The sequence below is a fragment of the Saccoglossus kowalevskii genome, chromosome 6 (assembly GCF_978046115.1).
Source record: "Saccoglossus kowalevskii chromosome 6, keSacKowa6.1, whole genome shotgun sequence".
In the NCBI taxonomy this organism is placed as follows: Eukaryota; Metazoa; Hemichordata; class Enteropneusta; family Harrimaniidae; genus Saccoglossus; species Saccoglossus kowalevskii.
This window is the reverse complement of record NC_140646.1, coordinates 32,954,473-32,975,924: the sequence shown is the minus strand read 5'-3', so window position 1 is coordinate 32,975,924 and position 21,452 is coordinate 32,954,473. Positions and strand designations below refer to the sequence as shown.

General features: G+C 36.9%; 2 protein-coding genes and 1 long non-coding RNA gene across 4 annotated transcripts; 2 read left to right on the top strand and 1 right to left on the bottom strand.

Moving 5' to 3' along the window:
• Positions 1–272: 272 nt before the first annotated feature.
• LOC144346477 (uncharacterized) lies at positions 273–9,901 on the bottom strand. 2 transcript variants are annotated; one of them, XR_014929714.1, is made up of 4 exons: positions 9,668–9,901; positions 9,323–9,523; positions 1,965–2,082; positions 273–470 (listed from the first exon to the last, which is right to left on the bottom strand). It is a non-coding gene; the product is annotated as an uncharacterized LOC144346477 (long non-coding RNA). The 2 variants fall into 2 exon arrangements; XR_014929713.1 differs by lacking the exon at positions 273–470 and having other exon boundaries at positions 1,712–2,082.
• Positions 408–4,395, top strand: LOC100375705 (CD320 antigen-like). The gene is made up of 5 exons (XM_006811540.3): positions 408–489; positions 1,815–1,895; positions 2,007–2,106; positions 2,342–2,491; positions 3,727–4,395. The coding sequence occupies exons 3-5, from the start codon at positions 2,019–2,021 to the stop codon at positions 3,921–3,923; spliced, it is 435 nt and encodes a 144-aa protein (XP_006811603.2). The 5' UTR covers positions 408–489; positions 1,815–1,895; positions 2,007–2,018; the 3' UTR covers positions 3,924–4,395.
• Positions 8,620–18,668, top strand: LOC100375559 (15-hydroxyprostaglandin dehydrogenase [NAD(+)]-like). The gene is made up of 7 exons (XM_085500396.1): positions 8,620–8,794; positions 11,324–11,450; positions 11,864–11,970; positions 15,591–15,687; positions 17,174–17,250; positions 17,863–18,011; positions 18,303–18,668. Exons 1-7 carry the CDS (start codon positions 8,702–8,704, stop codon positions 18,427–18,429), a joined length of 777 nt encoding a protein of 258 aa, XP_085356522.1. The 5' UTR covers positions 8,620–8,701; the 3' UTR covers positions 18,430–18,668.
• The last annotated feature ends 2,784 nt before the right edge of the window (positions 18,669–21,452 follow it).

The following is a 21,452-nucleotide window of genomic DNA, read 5'->3' as shown; positions in this document are numbered from 1 at the left end:
GTACGAAATCATAATGGATATAGTTTAGTGAACATAGTATATTGGGAAGGAACACATTTATAGTCGAGCTTAATCAATGAACACCGCGGTGGTCGTCGCGCAGCGCGTGTTCGAATTTTATGTAAATAAACAATGTATATTACACGCGTTGTATACGTTGCTATGAGTCTCATATCGAACAAGACGCGGCATGACGACTGCCGCCTTTCAACATTTATGAATCAAGCGAGAACTGTACAACTTTCCCTGTGTCATAAACACAATACAGCATATTCTATTTAATCGTATTTTATTCAATATATTGTGTGTGATGACAGCATGTCAGTGCACCTTGGGATCAGACAGATAACTTCCTGCTTTTTAACCAGTATAACCCTCGTAACAGCTTGCTTGCACAGTTCAGTATTGTACTCGTGTGTTCTCATGGCCATTTACCGGATGAATATTGTTGTAGTTGGCTTGCTATACCACTGTACAGGAAAGTAACAGGTAAAATATTACTATGCATGTATGTTGTTTTAAATTATGGTGAAATCTACGTCAAATATATGCATTACTACGAGCTTTCTGTCAGCTGATGGGTGAAACCTGCAATATTAATCGAACGAACATCGCCCTATCATGACATGAAAAACATGGCACTCAACCATTCGTTTCTTGAACGTGTTCGCATTGTATATTCAATGGTTTTAGTTTTATTAAATTATTATTCTTACCATCACTGAGGACCAAAAAAATACAGAGTTATTTTATCAATGTAGCTATTTAAGACAACTGTGGTGTAAAACTGCCGGTATGCTAAAAAACATACATCTACAACCTATTCTGTGTAATTTTAATAGTTTTTTATGATACTTACGGGCACTGGGAAATAAAAGGACGGAAACGTGGATGTCTTTATGTGTTTGTAATTGAAGACAAATAAGGTAGAACATTGCCAGTATGTCAAGACAAAAGACTTTTTGTTCACATTAAATGACAAATAATTACAGCAAAAACGTAATTATGTATTGACATTATAAAGACGGTTTATTGAAATGTAATATTATAATAAAATAAAATGTCCTAGCCAATCATACCTTAGACAAACTAGCGGATGAGGTGATTCAGGTATGCGAAATATACTAGTACATGAACACCACCAACGATTGTGATTCCGTCAAGTCAAACTATTCTGTAAGCTTTGCAAAAATTATATATTTCACCAAGTCGTGGTAGATCATTCATTTACATTGCATACGCTAATTTTATTTTAACTCCAGTATTTAATTGAATTATTTTTGTTCGTATTAAATTTCATTTTTGGTGATACTCTATTTGTAATATTTTGCATATATATCTGTTAATGGTATGCTTGTTGATCTACGTAATAAAAAAAATATTGTCATTAAAAATCGGCATAATTTGAGCAATGTTCAAGTCTGGGATGGTACCGTTTACTATTTGATTTAAGAAAACTTCACAAATTATTTGGTTAATATTGCTGCCTCTATGCGTAATATATCCTAGCTTTTCAAGTGTTTACATTTTCGTCATATGATTAGTCTAATTGTAGTATGACACTTTTCTGGAGTACAAAAATAATTCTTTGAATTGGCCATCACGTGACAGCAACCTGCAAGAATTGAGAATATTTTTAAATTCAAGTATTGACACGATCAAAAGAAAAAAATACACCATATGTTGTATTGGCAATAACTACGAACAATGGTTGCATTCATATTTATTTATTTGTTTTTTTGTATTCATCATAATAACATCTGTGATGGGCGGTCTCGCATTATCCTGGTGTGCCCATCGGCCCGGTCAAACAGTATAAATTATGAAAATTAATTCATTGCTGTCAGTCTTGTGCTGTACTGCTTAGAGTGTGGACTTCGTCGTCATTTCTAAAGGTATGTACTCACGTGACCAGTGGATGCTAAGAATGGTTTCATAAAGCAGAGTAACCATGACATTCTTACATGAACGTTATTTTTCGTGTGTTTGTTCTTCTTTTTCTTCAGGTTACTGTCACAATGTTTCGTTATCTGTTGTGTATCTCAGTTATTGTGTACTTGGCTTCGACAGCGAGGTCTCATTCTATCGTGAGCAAGAGGAAATACAGTAAGTATTGTTTTTGCATCATAAATTGGGGCAGATTCACTGTGATGGTTCTTAAAGTGTGAACGCGCGCTGTGCGAAGACTTTTATCTGAAATATGTAAATGACGTATGCACAGGGCGAGATGTCGGTTTCACCCTGCGGCGAGCATTAAGCGCGATACACTGGGTGATAAACCATGAAATGTAATAAAAAAATATAGTACCAACATGCATGATGTGTTTTCTTATTTTTCAAGCTGCCGACATGTGTGATCAGATGCCGGAAAACAGAATATTCAGGTGTGCTGGAGGGGAGACGGTCTGTGTTACCAAATCACGACAATGTGACGGGATCATTGACTGTAATGATGGATCGGATGAAATGGACTGTGACGCCGAACACGAAGGTACGTACTTGAGGGAGTAGACCGCGATTGGTGATGTAATTGGACAGTGGCGAATCCAGAGGGGGGGGGGGGGCTATGGCCCCTCAAACGCATAACGATTCATATCATCTGGAATACGCATGGCTTCTCTGCGATTTACGCTCCGTAATTTTAAGCGAAGCTTTTCCCCCTCCCCCAATACATTTTGTTGGATCCGCCACTGTAATCACTGACATCCCGGGCTGGGCATATCTAATCGTAAACTTAATACTGTAAAATGACTAATTTTCACTGGGTTTAAATTTTACTGATTTACCATTTCAGGCATATTCGGTGGGTTATAAATTCACGATTTTATCATTTAGATAATGTGCTCTTTGCTAAATTTTACATAATTTATTCACTGGGTTTTAATTTAGCGCATTTTCCAGTCAGCGAAATAAGCTAAATTAAAACCCAGTGAATAATTAACCCTTTTACAGTATTTGTTTTACATTTCAATATACATGTACTGAATCATTCGATATTAATATCCGAGTTTGCCGCATCACGGTGCCGCACACGTGTCACGCGCCCCGTGGGGGAACCCCTGTCGTTGCAGTTTCTGGCCAATCTGGCAGATATCGTACTATTTCCCGCAATGTGTTCAGTGTTTCTCTTTTGCTGTCATTGGAACACAATTACAATAATTTCGAAATAAACAACGACGTTTCAATTCACTGTTAGTTCGTTACCAAAAGTTATTCTTAGCAAAAACAGTTATTAATATCATTTTGAGCTGCTTGACAGCCTCAGTATTCTTTCGAACAAAGTACCAAATACCAATTTCTGTACGTGTACAGTGACTGCACACGGCGGAATAATACAAGTATATATACGCTTTGAATCCGTTTGAATATTTCATTTTAATTTTTAAAACGGATTACGCATAGGCATATCTCACGCACACAAAGGAACTGTACAATACGTTCATGCTCGAATACGAACTTGAACACATACCGCTATACTGCGTACATATGGATGTTGGTATATTAGTGGCATTAACATATTATTATCAGTTGATATTAAATTATTATGTTAAATGTTGTGATCTTAAATTAAATAAAATCCCGTAGTAAAATAGAATCAATGCCCTATTAATCAGTTTTCAATTTTTCAATTTTAACATTTTCAAAACTTACCGAACAATTTTGTCAATTAATACAGTGATTGAAATGTTCGCTTAACAATGCATTTTTTCTTGTATTTTTATATAGCTGATTGTAAGAGTTCGTTCATAGAAAAGAAAATACTAGACTACATACAGTGCGAAAGCGATAACATGTGCCTGGATAAGTGTCGCAGGTGCGATGGAGTGTGCGACTGTTTGGATAAAAGTGACGAGGCTGATTGCGAGGGCTACGTGAACACGCGAAAGTGTCAGGTCCCAGCCGAAGTCGACATGTGTGAATGAATATACACCATTTACTATTACTCAATATGACGTCATCATCATAGTACTGGGATGGTATAAACCTGCTACATGTCAACGAGTCATTGAACTATTTCGGTTTTTGTTCAGACTTTGCTATTATTATTATTATCTCTGTCATCCTCTTATGACCGAGGATCATGGTCTGATTGGGTTCGATAACCTGTTTTGAAGATTACTCACAGCGAGGGGGGTATTGAGCAATGGAAATTTACATTACATTACATCACGCCGAACTATATCAGTGAGTTGCGTCATATTACATTGCATGTCACATTAATGTGCACTACACTACACTACACTACACTACACTACACTACACTACACTACACTACACTACACTCTGTCATTTTATTTCATATTGCGTTTTATCACACATCTACACCATTCGTGATGTACTAATCATTGCACTTTTTCAATCTCGAATAAATCTTAATAAATAACTCGACACAAATCGTTTGTACTGAATATAACAGTAACAGTTATTTTAACACAAGTACTAATACTACTTCAAATATCCCATGTTGGAACATACCTCTTACTAAATAAATATGCCTATAATTTAAACACATAGACTTGAGGGCAGTATACACAAGCTGGACAGCAATATCGTCCACATTGACAACTGTGTTTGTTTGAATATAGTAAAATATCTCAAAAACATAATGGACGACTACAGACCAAACGATATCGTCGACAAGAACGGCCTTCATTTTAAACGCAGACTTCGGAGACACAACAAATGAATAAATGACATAAAAAGCACACAATTGATCATGATTAGATGGGTTACATGGATGTCGTCGCTCAGTGTTGTGACGGCAGACTCCCATGACGCCTCTGGTGATAAATATGAACGTTTATCACTGTTAAAATCACTGTTTATCAATACAAATCTCGCACATTGAAGCGCTTTCTCGCAAGAGATCACGATTTATCCAAAAGCGTATTCACAGTGCATTCGAATGTTGGCGATCGTTCTGGTTTTCCATTAGGAATTTCATTTGTCCCAACGCTTATTCATTTTCAAATATTCACAGTCTCACATTTTCAATTAAATATTTCAAGATCGCAATTGAAATATATATGAATAATCTTGAAGTGCAACTTAAAATATACTCTTTTTGGTAGCGTGCTTTTTTTTTTATATCGTCACTTCCGTTCTACAATTGTTCGGGCGGGGCCCCGGCTCGATAAGAAATCCGTACGAGTTTGAGCAGATAGTTTATGTTGACCCAGAGGCCGAACATCGTTCGAATCGCACAGTTTCGCTAAAGCCGGTCATTTATAACCGGCCCCACGAACTCGTGTGTGATCGTGTTAGGAAAAGCAGAGCTGGCGCCACCAATCAGCGTTGCTGTATCATAAATGTGAAGGTTAGAAGCTCATCGCAGATTAAAACACTCGCGGCGTGTATGCTTTGCGCTGATTCTCTGGGAGTCAAGAACAGAAGATCTATATTTGTTGACACATTTCCAAAATTTCTTATTCCAACGTTGAAAATTGTTTGTGGGAAAGTGAATGAAGACGATGGAATGTCTAAATATTTGTGCAAACTGTGTTTTAGCAGGGAGCTCCCTGGTTTAGTAAACTGACAAAACTGTCGAAACTGATGACATATCGACTTGTCCGATCCTGTCTTCGTTGCTACCACTGTGGTTGCAACAAAAACGTCATTTCCCTCAGATACAGCACTAAGCGCTTTCTTTTGATGGTCAGTAAGCTCGTTCAGAGAAAAATATAGCAACATGTTCATATGATTCCGCCATTTTAATTTCAGTAATGTGTCGTTTCTTTCGTGAGTTCTGATTGGGTGATGCAAATGAGCCGAAGTGAGTCTCATTCTCGTTGAAGGGCGTACGACATGAGTAAAGCGTGGGGGAAATCTGCCAAGGGGTAATGTTGAGGCTTCGGCCGAATAAATGGTCTTTGGCTGGAGAAGATGGAGACCGAACTGCTACCGAACTACATGACAACCTGTAGTTGTGCATGCTGCCCTCAAGCGGTTCATTTGGAACCAGTCGATGACTGACGGATCAAGCTCACTAAAATTATGTATACGTTAACGGAATCTGCCATTTATGGACGTGTCCAGAGGATGAACTTGAAACAGACATAACTAATACCTAAAATTGTATTCAATAATAAAAATATGTTGGATTGTTGGTGAGATTTACCGGATTACTCATCTGAAAACAGAGTATACAGCCGGATATTCCAGTCAATTTCATCCATGTACCTTTGCGATTTTTTAATGCATAAAAACGCTTTATGTTTATTTTCAAGGTTTATTTTGTTAACACAGGTTCTGAATGTAAACTCCTTTCAAGACAGAATGCTTGAAAATACACAGTATGTCGTCGTTATTGTCTGATTTAAAAGCGTAATATGTATTTTGCGGCGAATGCCCATTCGCAGTTCCCACTCTGACCACTACCACGTCATCTCACATATAGGCGATTTAAATAATAACACATGTTTGTGAGGGTTATATCACGATTTGTTGTCTGCCCAATGGATGGTGGATATGACCATAACATTGATGACGCCTTCGGCCCTGAAACCTTCAAAAACATACGTTATTATTTAATTTTCACACGTGTGGCCATATGACTGTGTGATGAAACGTAACTGTGAAAATATAAAATTCAAATCACCTTATCTTTCCAGGCTCGTCCAATAAGACGTAGAGGACATGTTCAAGTTCATGTTATAGACATTTGGACAAAGGACATTTGGCACTGTTTTTTGAAAATCTCTCGTACTAGGCTAATGAGTCAATAACCCCTACATTAACTTAGCAAATATGTGTAAAATATATAACATATGAAAACCAAGACGAAAGAAGAAGTATAGCCCAAATACGGCAATCTCATTTACGCAGTAAATGCAACATGTAGGCGTGAATGACGCCCTCGCCGGCCGAACGGCATCAGACCCAACTCGGTTTGGAGCACCGCGGAGGGCGCAACTCATGCGACCTTGTCAAGCTATAGTCGCAGCAATCACTTCAAGGTAGCGAGACTATTATTTGTGTTGAAAATTACGATTTTCACATTTATTTATTAATTGATGAAATGCACTAATAAACTTTCACGTGATAAAGTCAACATAACATAGAATGTCATGTAAGTTGGTTAAAATGTAGATTTTCTGAAGGGAAGCAAGGCAGCCTCAGTAGTGTTTTCCAGAATCAACAACACAGGTTTAATCTGTGTGCCTATAAGTTTCAAAGATAAACTCAAGACAAAGCAATGTTAGGATTTGTTATCAGTAGCTATCTGACACACAATGAGTGTTTCCAAACATTTGAGTGGTTTGTTTCCGCCCCTGTTTGTTTCACATATGAATGCGTTAGACACAAAGTCACACAGCCACTGAAAAAAAATCATTGATTTTGGTGTTTTCATATGCCGAATTTATCCAATTATAGCTATCCCATTCCTTTATTTTTTTGGTTTCCAATAGCCTTAAACAACAGCCTTACACATTTGGATGTCCCTACACATGTTAAAACAGACATTGATGGGAAAACAAATTGATTGTGGCGATAAACAAGCTTGAAAATCTTTGCTGTTACTTCATGGACGTTTTCTGGGAGTTTATGTTTTTCAAAATACAAGGTCTTTAACAAAAAATAACTTATACTTATTGTCGTCGGATTAACACCACATTTTCACAGCTTTAAGGTGACAATGAGAGGAACTTGAATGTGTCCAGACAAACTATTTCATCGATTATTTACCAACGATTTGTGGTTTGAGTTGGGGGCAATGTGACTAAAACAGTAATTGAAATTCAGCACACTATTTTTTAAAACGCGTTGCTTGAATAAAACTGACCAGACACATTCAATTTACCAGACTATTGAACAACTAGGAAAAGTGAAAAAAATACTTCTTATCGCGAGCATAAATGCGTAATTATTTTTTTACAGAAAAAGTCATTTTTCACCTTTGATTGAGTAACGCGTCGTAGAATGCAGATACGGGCATGCAAAATACACTTGTGAAAAGCTTGAAGTCTGGCGATTCTAAAAATATATACTTTCCTGGGTCTATTTGTAGTCATTTAGTCACAATTAGAAGACGAAAACAAGTATGCAAATAATAGTCCCGCTACCTTAAAATCAGATTCAAAACAACCGCATTTTTTTGTTGCTGTTTTCTGTATCGTTGTACGAAGTACAGACAGTAGTAATACTTTAGATTTGTCAGTTTATAATAATAATAAACTTACAGGGAAGGGAAGGAAAGAAAAATTTATTACCTTTTACTAAAAAACACAACTACTACCATGTAGTTAATTAAATCACGATTCTCCAATCACGTGAATGAGATGACTCGTATAATAATAGTCGCGTGGTAATTAGTTTCCTTTCAGTATCGCCGTGGTATTCAGTATGGTCGAGTCCATTATTGTGTAACCTATATTTCAGACAGTAGATACAAGTTCCAGTATTTTGTAGAAATAACAAAAATAAATCAAAACAGCTTTCTTTACTGGTTTACGGACACTTTTATTCGGGTCGTTGGAAAATCAATCATGCGAAAATCGCCGAACAACTTGAACAAAAACGTGCGCGTTGTGTTCATCACTTGACCCGTTTACTGAACTTTGACACGAGATTAACATAAAACAAGCGATGACTTTACGCGTATTTTTAACTGGAGGCATAAACAATGTGTTTTATTGCGAGGGACGCCTCAGTTCACTTGGATGTAAGTCGTCTTCTGTAGGTAGAGCTATCATCACCCGAAATGCTGATCGAAGGAAAGGTTGCCTTAATTACGGGTGCGGCGAGGGGTATTGGCAAATCTCTAGGTGAGGAGCTCTTGAAAAGGGGGGCGAAGGTAAGTGTGACGACACAAAATAACTGAATTTCAATCATTCTTAATTGGTATATGTAATATTTATGACGAGTTCGTTATAACTAATTTATTTTCGTCATTTAATACAGAATCTTTTAGCCATCGTCGGTAGTTGCGACCATGTCCAATAGTACCATCAGTCATGTGAGTACTATATATATACGACGATTTTGCTACAGACACCAGATATTGTTGGATTATTTGTTTTGATTAAGGAGGCAATGTAATGGGTTTTACCAACTTGGCTATCGATAACTACGTGTATAATAGATACTAGTATGTAATTACGGAGCCAATGACAACGTTGACCCGTGCCGTGTTTGTTACTGTAACCTGATCTTCACCCAAACCTTCAAGATAAAAAACAAGAACCATGCGATAAATACTGTCTCGCTGGCATTTAAAGCCAGACAGAGAGTTCTTAGTCAATACTGTTTTATTTATTTATTTATTTATTTATTTATTTTACTTATTTATTTAATGTGTCATCAAAAGATCGAGTCCACCTACCTGGCCCAATTAAGCCGCCTCTGCCTTTCGGATATAATGTCACGTTATTCTTACAACTGAAGTACGTGTTCGACGTGTTGGCAATACATTCATACATTCCTGACAACTGAAGTGTTATTTCAGTCAACATTGAGAGAGGTCATTGTAGGCACAGGCAATCTAACAGTTGATTCCAATCTGAGCGGTGTAGGGTCTGAACGACTGTGTTGTGGGGAGACAAAATATATACATTTACACAAGTTAAATGCGTCTTAATAGAAATTATTATCGTCCAATACTTGAACCATGACTGTGTCCAAATGCATAGACCGCATACACTCAGCTGCTTTCTTTGTAAATATTTACCTACTGGAGCTATTCCAATATAGACAGGCACTGTCCACAGTTTCGACATGAGTCATTGAGAGTGTAATATACACTGACCTTGCCGAGTTACATAACTAGCTTCTCTTGTGGTGGCTTTTACAACTTTCGCTTGTCACTGCCACAAGTAGGTCACAATACGTATTACGTAACTAAGAAAACGTGCTATCCGTCGACTGCTGCCTCGAGTACTAGTATATTTAAGGTGTGGCTCCTCGTATGAATCTGATTGCCAAAAAAACAAAAACAAAAACATGCATTTGGCCTTTTTTTATGATAAAGTCAGCTGTCAGATAGAAATAAGACAACCCGGACAATTAATATATATTTTCTTCAGGATCGTATGAATAGATATACTATACTAATATTACATCTGTCACCAAGGTCATAAAAATAGTTTGTTTGTTTTTCTTTAAATGACACAAACAATGCAATTTGAGTTGGTCAATGTCATTATTAATTAATTAAATGTATATAAATTGTACTTTATTGGTCCTTGGTCACATTGTCGAGGATTGGAATTATAGATGACAGTGCGCCAATACAAACAAAACAATCCTTTTAATGTAATAAGTATAAACGATATACATCGAGACTGCGACATCGTATCTATGGTGACAAATTTGCCTGACATGATAAGACAAATTGGACATTGTGAGATTTCCTCTTGTCACATGACAACGGCAGCGAAACATGTCATGCGATACACTTAACAGTGTTCAGAAATCGATACAGCGTTTTTCAATGTTTTGTCACTAGCTGTTTCCATGGAAACGATAAATCTCCAATGTAGTAGGAACACGGTGTAATGCGGTTTGTTGTGAGCTGAGGTTTTGCATGTTGATGGTGAAATACGCGAACGAATACATCGTTTTGTGTCTATCACGTGACTAGTCACGAACGAGGGAAGAAAGATTGAAGGGCGGCAGTCGTCGCGTCGCGCATGTGCGACATTTGTGTTGATGAACATGTGATTTTCCCACAATCCAATGCGCTCTTTTAATGGAAATCACAAGTATGAGGTTTGACCTCGGCGCGACTTGCACTAATTACTGCCGGTGACTCCTTCGATATTTTCCAATAACCTAAAAAATATCTTATTAACGCTTGGTAACGTCTCAGTTTTTACTCGTTGATCTGCGCAACAGCCAAAGTCGCGCATGCGTGGCGCGACGACTTCCGCCCTGTTATCCAAGTAGCAGTTGGTTGATTTACATATTGTGTTGTTTATAACAAGGTAAATCATTGGTTTATATATGTACTGTGGCGATTATAACACGCGCATTATTGGTTGATTTACATACTATGTTGTTTATAACAAGGTAAATCATTGGTTTATGTATGTACTGTGGCGATTATAACACGCGCATTATTGGTTGATTTACATACTATGTTGTTTATAACAAGGTAAATCATTGGTTGATGTATGTACTGTGGTAATTATAACAGGCACATTATTGGTTGATTTACATACTGTTGTGATCATTGTGTATTATAACAGGGTGAATCATTGACTGGTTTACGTAGAGCAGGGTGTATGTGTTTATAACAGGGGATATCATTGGTTTATTTACATATTACGTTGTTTATAACAGGGGCTATCATTAGTTTATTGACATATTACGTTGTTTATAACAGGGCGTTTCATTGCTTGATATTGATGACAGTGAAGGGGAAACAGCTCTCTCATCTTTGAGCGCAGACTACGGAGAAGGCAAAGTTATTTTTCTCCAATGTGATGTCGCCTGTCAATCCGATTTAAAAGGTGATTACGTTTCGCTTCTCAGTATTATAACACATTAGATGTGAAGTCAGTGTTTTTTTATTAAATTAATTATAAGCTAATGTAATTAGATAATATGGACAAGGACCGTAAATTGCATGGCGTCTTGCTTATTGTGCAGACGGACTTTACCATATAATTGTAAAATTGTATAAACTCAAAGGACAGTTTTGCATTGCACGAGTTAGTACAACACTGTCACAGATTTGATGGGTTAATACATCAGTGTGTCGACCAATAACAGTGTAGGGCTGATGCGCGAGCGCTTCATGGAATGAAAGGTCTCGTTTGGCTGAATTTATATATATGTAGAGGTGTAGGGGTGTATATGGGTTTGTGTGTATATTTGCGATATGAGCCCGAAATGACAGTTGTTACATCTTGTCTTATTGCAGCTGCATTCCGTAAAACGAAAGAACATTTCGGACAGATTGACATCGTCTGCAACAACGCCATGACATACAACGACAATGACGTGTCAACGTTTATAGAAGTGCTATTGGTGAGTCACTCACGCTCCTTGTTTCTATGGTAACTGCCAAACTATTACGCAGTTACTGGAGAGTTGCCGCCACCGCGTTGAGTCCGACGGACTAGATTCGCTCGCGTGTGCTACATGATGCTATGTAATGGAACCGTTATTTTTGTCTTCTCGATTGTTTGCTGGTACTACTAACTCTTCCAACTACTATTCCTAACTCTGATTCATGCACTTGTTGGCTGACTTGTGCATGTATAACGATACTGATCTCGTAGTCGTGTTATTCAAATATGGAATGTGTTTCCTGTTTATATTATTCAAAAGCGCGGTGTTGATTTAATCGTATTATCCAAATAAAGAGTTCAACTACGTTTTTAGCCCCCGTTCGAAGTTCGAAAACGGGGACATATAATTACGGGGACATATAATTCGGTCCCCGTCTGTCCGTCCACCCGTCCGCCTGACCGTCCGTTCATCCATTCGTCCCGAGTCGTATTTCAGAACCCACTAGAGCGAATTCGTTAATTCTTTGCATGTGTCTAGTACTTTATGTCGAACATATGTACATGCAATGGTTTAGTGATTCGATAGCCATTTTGATTTTTAAAAAATGTCGTATGCTTTGTCATTTTTTGTTCCAATTTGGTACATACATTATGCATTTCCATGACGATTCGTTTCGGGTTCAGATAAAAGATGTCCGACTGGCGGCCCATCTTGCTTTTTGGCCATACCACTATATCGCCAAGACTTATGGACCTTTTCCTTTCATATTTGGCACATACATTATAAATCTTGGAATACATGTGTATATCAGTTTGTTTCATGATCAGATTGAAGAAGAACGTATGGCAACCGTCTTGTTTTTTTTGAAAATGTATTGTTTTTGTATTATTTATTATATGTTTGCCACATACTCACTCACGCCTAAGTTTAATTGTAGGAATATATGTATTAAATATTCATAGTCTGAAAATCAAATTACTAACAAAATTAATAAATATAACAAATTGTACATAGCTCATTTAGAATAACATGAGTGAGTCTGGTTGCGAATGAATTCATTGTTGGCAACATTTCTTTCTGTGACGCATATTACATTGCATGTTAGTCACCTGGTACACGATCATGTTTGACTTATGTTTCGTTTTTAGCTCCGCTGTCGACTTTGTCGAGCGGAGCTTATCATATGAGTGATTGTCCGTCGTCGTCCGTCGTCGTCCGTCGTCGTCGTCGTCCGTCGTCCGTCGTCCGTGTCAATGTTTTACTTTTTCGGCTTCTTCTTGAAAACTACAAGCCTGAATGTTTTGATACTTGGTGTATATGTACCTTGGGTAGACCTCTCTTAGGTTTGTTCATTTCATGTTGATATCTTCAATTCTCTAATTTTGGTGAATATTTTTGTCATTTTTGGTAAAAAGTGATATTTTCGACTTCTTGTTAAAAACCGCAAGTGCAATTGCTTTGATACTACATATATAGGTACTACATGTGGACCTCTCTCAGATTTGTTCATTTTGTAATGATATCTTTAATTCTCTAATTTTGGTGAATATTTTTGTCATTTTTGGTAAAAAGTGATATTTTCGACTTCTTGTTAAAAACCGCAAGTGCAATTGCTTTGATATTACATATATAGGTACTACATGTGGACCTCTCTCAGATTTGTTCATTTTGTAATGATATCTTTAATTCTCTAATTTTGGTGAATATTTTTATCATTTTTGGTAAAAAGTGATATTTTCGACTTCTTGTTAAAAACCGCAAGTGCAATTGCTTTGATATTACATATATAGGTACTACATGTGGATCTCTCTCAGAATTGTTCATTTTGTAATGATATCTTTAATTCTCTAATTTTGGTGAATATTTTTATCATTTTTGGTAAAAAGTGATATTTTCGACTTCTTGTTAAAAACCGCAAGTCCAATTGCTTTGATACTACATATATAGGTACTACATGTGGACCTCTCTCAGATTTGTTTATTTTGTGATGATATCTTCAATTCTCTTATTTTGGTGAATATTTTTGTAATTTTTGGTAAAAAGTGATATTTTCGACTTCTTGTTAAAAACCACAAGTCCGATTGCTTTGATATTACATATATAGGTACTACATGTGGACCTCTCTCAGATTTGTTCATTTTGTGATGATTTCTTCAATTCTCTAATTTTCGTGAATATTTTTGTAATTTTTGGTAAAAAGTGATATTTTCAACTTCTTGTTAAAAACCAATAGTTCAATTGCTTTGATATTACATATTTAGACACTACATGTAGACCTTTCTCAGATTTGTTCATTTCGTGATGATATCTTGGATTCTATCATTTTGGTGAATATTTTTGTCGTTTTTGGTAGAAAGTGATATTTTCGACTTCTTGTTAAAAACTGTAAGTCCGATTGCTTTGATACTATACATATTGTTCATTTTCTGATGATGTCTTCAGTTCTTTAATTGAAATGTGCATTTCTAATAGCGGAGCTATCTCAGCCGATAGGCTGCTTGTCATTAAATTGTGCCTTAATTACCCACCATTAAACATTCATTAGAAAGAGTGTCATTGAGTAATGCCATAACGAATAAGCTAGCACATGCTTTCAATAATGATGGGGCCATGCACTTTACTTGCATAAAAAAATTGCATAAATATGAGAAATAGAAAGAGAAAGTTTATGACCAATTGTGGATACACATATAGTTTATAAATTAGATTAGTCTATCATTCAATCTCAACTACTGACCATACACTAATTCATTCAGAATCAATTTACATGGTCACATGACCAGGAATTTGAACATCTAATTTGATTGAATATGCTATTCGTGTAGCATGTCCATAATAATTCAATTTGTGATCAGATAAAAAACGAGAGACATCTTGCTTTTTTGGTCGTATTACTTTTCCCTTAATTGCAGCGGGACTGTGTTATTAACAATGACTTTTTTTCACTTTACTACCTCACTAAATTGAGATGGTTCTCATGTCTGTCGTTGTTCTCGTCATCATCAGCAAATTTTGTGGCCAGGCTAACTTTATTAATTTTATAAATAATTACTAAAGATTTTTATTGGTAATATAACATCATGTTTAGTCCCTGTCCAGGTGGAATAAGAAAACACCAACTTGAAGATTCACCTCTGTGTATCCGTATTACATCTCTGACATATCTAGATCGACCATGTTCAAATTTCATACATACGTTATACATCATCGTGTGTGTTCATTTCACGATCCGATTCAAGATAGCCGATTCGTCAAAATGAAGCATTGCTACCCAGACTTGATCTTGGTCGTATATGCACGGATTTTATATATTGAACAACATGTGACCATTATGTACATCACTGATGTGGTCGAGTGATGGTGATCTTGTTGTCTGATTTCCTCTGCACTGATAACAATTCAGTCATTTTCATAGTCGTTTCATTAAAGGGCGGTGGTCGTCGCACCGCGCCTTGTTCGATATGGGACTCATAGCGACGTACACAACGCGTGTAAAATACATTGTTTATTTACATGAAATTCGAACACGCGCTGCGCGACGACCACCGCGCGTTAACACATTACTTACTTTCTTTTATAGTTCGATGGTAATAACGGGCAAGTTGTTCAATAATTTAACTATGTTTTATATTCAGAGTGCTGCCATACGTGGCACCTATCTTGGTGTTGATTTCATGGGTAAGACAAATGGTGGCAATGGAGGGTTAGTGATAAATACAGGTTCCATGGCCGGTAAGTTAACTCACGCACCTCGTTCCAGAATATTAAAACTGATATGTCTGAATACTGTTATGTGACTGATTTTGCTGGCCATCCATGTATTTGTAAAAACTACTTTGTCGTCTGCTACTCTGCTTTGGTCTGCTGTAGAACCTTGCGAAGTATTTTAATGAAATGAAAATAAACAGGTGAACAAAAATGCTGCCTATAAAAAAGGGCAATTTGTGAAGATGACCTACTATGTCTGTCTTTTATGATAAACGTCTGGTTTATTGTTCGATAATCCATCAACATAAGTCAGAGTTTCACGAAACGCTTATTTTGTTCAATACAGTACAAGTAGCCACATATTTGGGCCGTAACCCCGCGTCGAGTCACCAAAATAAAAAAACGATCCGGCTTAGTGTATATGAGACAGAAATCATGGCCTTCTGTGACTCAAAACAAACACGCAAGTTTTTAGTACTCAAACCCACTTAAACATCGGTGTAATAGATGACCAATCAGATTTCCTAGATTCGTTTGAAAAGAGAAACTTCGTTTTAGCAATAGTCAACAGTATGTGAACTTCTTTGGCTTACTGTCATTTTTTAAAATATTTATAGACATCAAAATGTACATTATGTATACTTTTTCACCGAGCAACTTGAACATTTTGAGATATTGAGATAAATTCGTTGCGTAGGAAACGATGGTAAAATGTTATAAAACAAACAAAAAAATTCACTCCATTATGTACGTAGATTTTCTTCGAACAGAGTACGGTGACTACATAATTTTATTTCACTTCCATCGCCCTCGTGACATGAAATATCAAATATGTAAATATGGCATTCTGCCTTAATCCTGTCTCTGACGACTAAATTTGGCTTTTCAGAGTCAAACAATTGCGAGGTGATAAATCCCTATGTATTCACTCACCCTATGTAACATTTAACAGAGCGTATTCATGTTTTGGTCTAATGGCAAGGTGTCTCAAGTACACCCAGTAAAAGTTCTCTCGGCTGACATATTCATTTGTTTCAAATGTTGACGTCATTAACAAAAAAATGTCGTGTCATGCGTATGAACCCCGTAGCCGCTTTACAAAGCCAGGAAATAATTTCAAGGACGAACCCAAAATTCAGCGAAACATATAGGTACTAGGAACTGTTGTTTGGTTTAGCTCACTGTTTAACGCCAATTACCGTCAACAATAAGTTACATTAATAGTGTCATTGTTATTTTCTATCGTGGGAATGAAAGTTGTATGCATGGTTTAAAGCAAATTTCAGTGTCAGATAGATGTCCAGTGAGTCAGGACACATAATACAAAACATATATTTGTTAAGTTTCGCATTTTGACGATGATGTTAGTCAAAAAACACTATCTGGAATCAACTTTATGAATATGATTTACCGTCTGCTTAAACACGAGAGAACGAAAATGTGATTTTTTCAATTTGTGTCCTTTTTAAGCGGGTTCATTATTTGTATGTTTTGACTCGTTATCCTGTAGGACTGTGGCCAGTACCCATAATTCCATGCTACTGTGCGGCCAAAGCTGGTCTCATTCATTTCACGCGTTCGGCTGCTGTAAGTTTTATCACATTATTATGATTAAGGTTTCATTATCCCCTGAATCTCGATATATGTGTTTATCGGATGGCATTTTTTAGTTGCGGGCGATTTTTTGAAATCAATATCTGTCGAAATTGTATAGAACTTTAAGGAATGTTCGTTTATATACGCGTTCAACCAAACCCACCTACACCACCGAGCCCACGTGTTCAGCAGACACGCCATTGGCAATATATCGCCAGGTTGGAGATTACATTACACTTAACCTTTGGATTCCAAATTCCGTTCACCTTTTACCGGAAGTGTTTAGTTGTTTTGTTGTCGCATCCCGTTCCTGTTATTGTAGCAATCATGATGAACTCAATACACACACACTTGCTCATTTGTATAAGTGGGCCGGAGTAACCATTTTCAAAATGGGCGAAAATCGAACTCAACTCGGTGTAATTACTCTGGTGTCAAAGGTTATGTATAGGAGAACAACTGAAACAATGGTCATATAAGCGAATAATTTACATGTCAGATATTCTCTGGCTACTTTTGAGAGTTCATTTTTCACTTTATCATACAGTCTTCAGAAAGCATGTACATTTAGTTTTAATTATGTTTAATAATTTATTTCCACAGGAAGAGCCTATGCTTCAACAGAATGGAGTTCGTATTAATGTGATCTGTCTTGACAATGTCGACGTGGGTCCACATCGTTTTGATGCTATGAAACGATTCAAATACGGTCAGATTTTGGAAAATGTCACCAAAGAACGAAAGTCTTTATCGTAAGTATTGGGGATTTTGAAATCTCGTATCAGTGTTTTCTCTCGCGCGGTTGAATTTGGCAATTTGCTTTTCTTGAAAGGGGCGCCCTCTAGAGACAAATCAGGTCCGTGACGTATACGAGCGCGTCGCTGTGTTGTTGTTTTGATCTGTGGTCGTCTGTCAATAAATACTTTTAGAAATGATGAATGATGTCCCAGTCTAGCAGAATTGTCTGATCGGTCGACATCATCGTCATGTTGTCACCAGAGGACGCTGTTTCTAGAAACGTGTTTTCTTTTTTCCTTTTTCAGACTCTCCGAGGCAGTGAGTGGATTCATTCGTGTTATAGAAGACGAATCACTGAATGGGTCTGTGGTGTCGCTACTTGTCGACAAAGGTTACGAAGTTATGGAATTCCCGGAAATAACAATGTCATAAGTCAGAGAGAATTGTTCTCTATTCTGCACCTTAAAAGATTAACGGACAATTTGATTTGAGCGTGATTTTTGAAAAGTCTGCATATACGCTCGGGGGACCATTGAGTTCGTATGCTCGTCGTAGTTCGGTTTGTATCACATCCAATCTTAGAGTCACCAGTAAAACTGCATGCAATGAATCTTGAAAAATCACGATTGTTCAGAGATTCGTTATGAATAAATAACATTAGTTCTAAAATACACCCCAGGGGGTAGAGACACGCCCTGTGTATGTTATTCATCATTGTATTCGATTGTGGTCTGACAATATGGTGTGCTGATGAACTGGTGTTAAAGATAATAACTAAGAAGATTAGTCTGTCCTTGCTGTGTATTTAAAAGAATTGACCAGTAGACTACATAATAATCAATCCAAAAATGGCAGCCATGTACAGAACAGCTTTATTAGCATAATCTAAAAATAGCATAGTTACTAAGTAACGTAGAGGGCGCTGCTGTCAAATTAAGTACATTACAGTCCTAACTGTTGTCAAGCTATTCCCGTCCATTTTAGTCATTAGTGTGATATATGCCTCAGTAACATATTATATTAACACGTTATATTAATACATACCTGCACGATGTTAGATTATAATAAAACAGATAACACTTAAATATGTGACGAATTACTTTATTGTATTTAATTGATAGAACGTTTTAAACAACCGAACGTATTATATGTGCGTTAATTCCATCATTACATCGTTCCAACAATTTATACATTCACCACGTGAGAATCCCGAAATATGGTAGAAGCATAGATCGAAATAATAATAATAATAATAATAATAATATGATGATGATGATGATGATGATGATGATGATGATGATGATGATGATGATGATGATGATGATGATGATGATGATGATGATGATGATGATGATGATTTAAAAGAGGATTCTGTCGCCAATTGCATGAACACTAAGGTAATATAATTGACAATACACTTGCGGCTTTAGCGTATCATCGGTGGTTGACGAGAGGATGTCATTTCTCAGACAAGCTAACTCGCACCATTACCAGGAACCCGATTTGATAATGCTACAACCTGTCCGGTTGATAAGGCAATCTCACACTAGATCGACAGCAGTGAGCTAGTTCGAATATGGCAACACTAAGGTACTGTAAAATGACTAATTTTCACTGGGTTTAAATTTAACTGATTTACCATTTCAGGCATATTCAGTCGGTTTTAAATTCACGGTTTTATCATTTAGATAATGTGTTTTATGCTAAATTTTACATATTCACTGGGTTTTAATTTAGCGCATTTTCCAGTCAGCGAAATAAGTCAAATCAAAACCCAGTGAATAATTAACCATATTACAGTATCGTTTAATGTGCCGTTTACACCATGTCAACATATAATGAACACGTTCCTAGTCTTGTTGATAGTGCATCTATCGCTTAGAGACGCTACGGAAGTCTTACCATTTTGGGGTTAACCCAAATCCCAGTAATTCGGTAAATCTCCGCTAGCATGATAATTAATAACTATGATAATTAATAAGATCGCGATATGGAACACGTTATTAAAGGGTGGTGGTCGTCACGTCACGCATGTGCGTGATAGCTGTTAATAAACTGATTGTCCCACAATTCTATTCGCTCTCTGAGTGACAAGTCTGACTGTGAGTTTTGATCTGACCACGATGTACACTAAATACTGACTGTATGATTCCGTTAAATCTTGGTAGTGTCCCTCTCACCTTTTTTGGCATTGCCAATGCGCTACAATCAAAGTCACCATTTTTGTCACAACCCTTTAACTTAAACATGAACACTACCATGTAGTACTAGTAGCATTACGCCCGATGTATTCAGGGCTCATACCACTAATTGAATTTCCATAGACGACAATGTTAACATACTATGACGAGATTGCTATATGAAAATGATGAAGAAAGTTGAAAACATGGCTCAAAAATGGGAAATCAACATGCCAGTAATCAACCATATGAAAAAAAACTAACGTGTTGGCCAGCTCAAACTCATACAAATCTCAGGTAAACAAGACACACCTACTGTATTTGGATTGCACCAAGAGAAATCACTGGAAAAACACCAAGATTAGAACATCCAAATACACACAGAATAAACCCACAGGTACACAGCCGCTAAGTAGTAAACAAAAGACCATATGTTGGTCTCACCTTTGACCCAGGTGATTACGCCCTCAAACAGGGAGCACCTGAGAAAAAAAATATTTAAAAAAATTCATTGGTTCTTGCAAGGCATTTAAATTGGTTAATTAGTGGCATGAGACCTAAAAGCAATAACGTGGAAACGAACAACACCGAATACGGAATCCGAGTTTGACAGTGTCTCCAATGAAGAATTACTTCCATTTATCACCACAAGGTGGCAATGATTATAGACGTTACTTGGTTTAACGAGAGTTGGAGACTTGATATACTAGTATGTGCCATGAGCAGATTTTATCTAAACGGTTGTTTAAAGCGAGTAATTGACCCCGTGTGAATGCATTGTGCTATAACTATTTGTCCGCCATTAATAACTGTCATCTTGACATACAGAATTCGGAAAATAAACTCCAGAGGTCGCCGTTGATAGATACGAACCAACCCCAGACGTGACTTCGTATGTTATTAATAATGTTTACGGAAGTGTCTATGATTGGTTTAATGTTCAAATACGATGTGCATGTTATTGGCAAATCTGGGGCGAGGTTTATGGCAGAATCCTGGAATGTATCATTGTTGTATTGCTGAAAAGTTGGAATAAAGAGAAAGTTGGTGACGGGCTTGTTGGGAGCTTCGGATTTTTTGCTCTGCCCGGAGCAGGCATTGAACTGAATCTATCGTGTTGTGGTAGTTATTGAAGTGACTACAAACAGGTAACGATGTAACTGTCACATCACTGTTCGCTGCTTTTTATTATTTTAAAGTATGCTAAATCAACCTGAGAATTGCAATATACAGATTGGTCAACTTGAGACAGCAGTTACACGAAATAAGGCACCT

Bases quoted from the DNA above. Each gene is read 5' to 3' on its own strand.
- LOC100375559 (XM_085500396.1), top strand. From the start codon at position 8,702: ATGCTGATCGAAGGAAAGGTTGCCTTAATTACGGGTGCGGCGAGGGGT. The intron at 11,451-11,863 runs GTGATTACGTTT...GTCTTATTGCAG, and splicing joins CTGTCAATCCGATTTAAAAG to CTGCATTCCGTAAAACGAAA. The intron at 17,251-17,862 runs GTAAGTTTTATC...TTATTTCCACAG, and splicing joins ATTTCACGCGTTCGGCTGCT to GAAGAGCCTATGCTTCAACA.
- LOC100375705 (XM_006811540.3), top strand. From the start codon at position 2,019: ATGTTTCGTTATCTGTTGTGTATCTCAGTTATTGTGTACTTGGCTTCG. The intron at 2,107-2,341 runs GTAAGTATTGTT...TTATTTTTCAAG, and splicing joins CGTGAGCAAGAGGAAATACA to CTGCCGACATGTGTGATCAG. The intron at 2,492-3,726 runs GTACGTACTTGA...ATTTTTATATAG, and splicing joins CTGTGACGCCGAACACGAAG to CTGATTGTAAGAGTTCGTTC.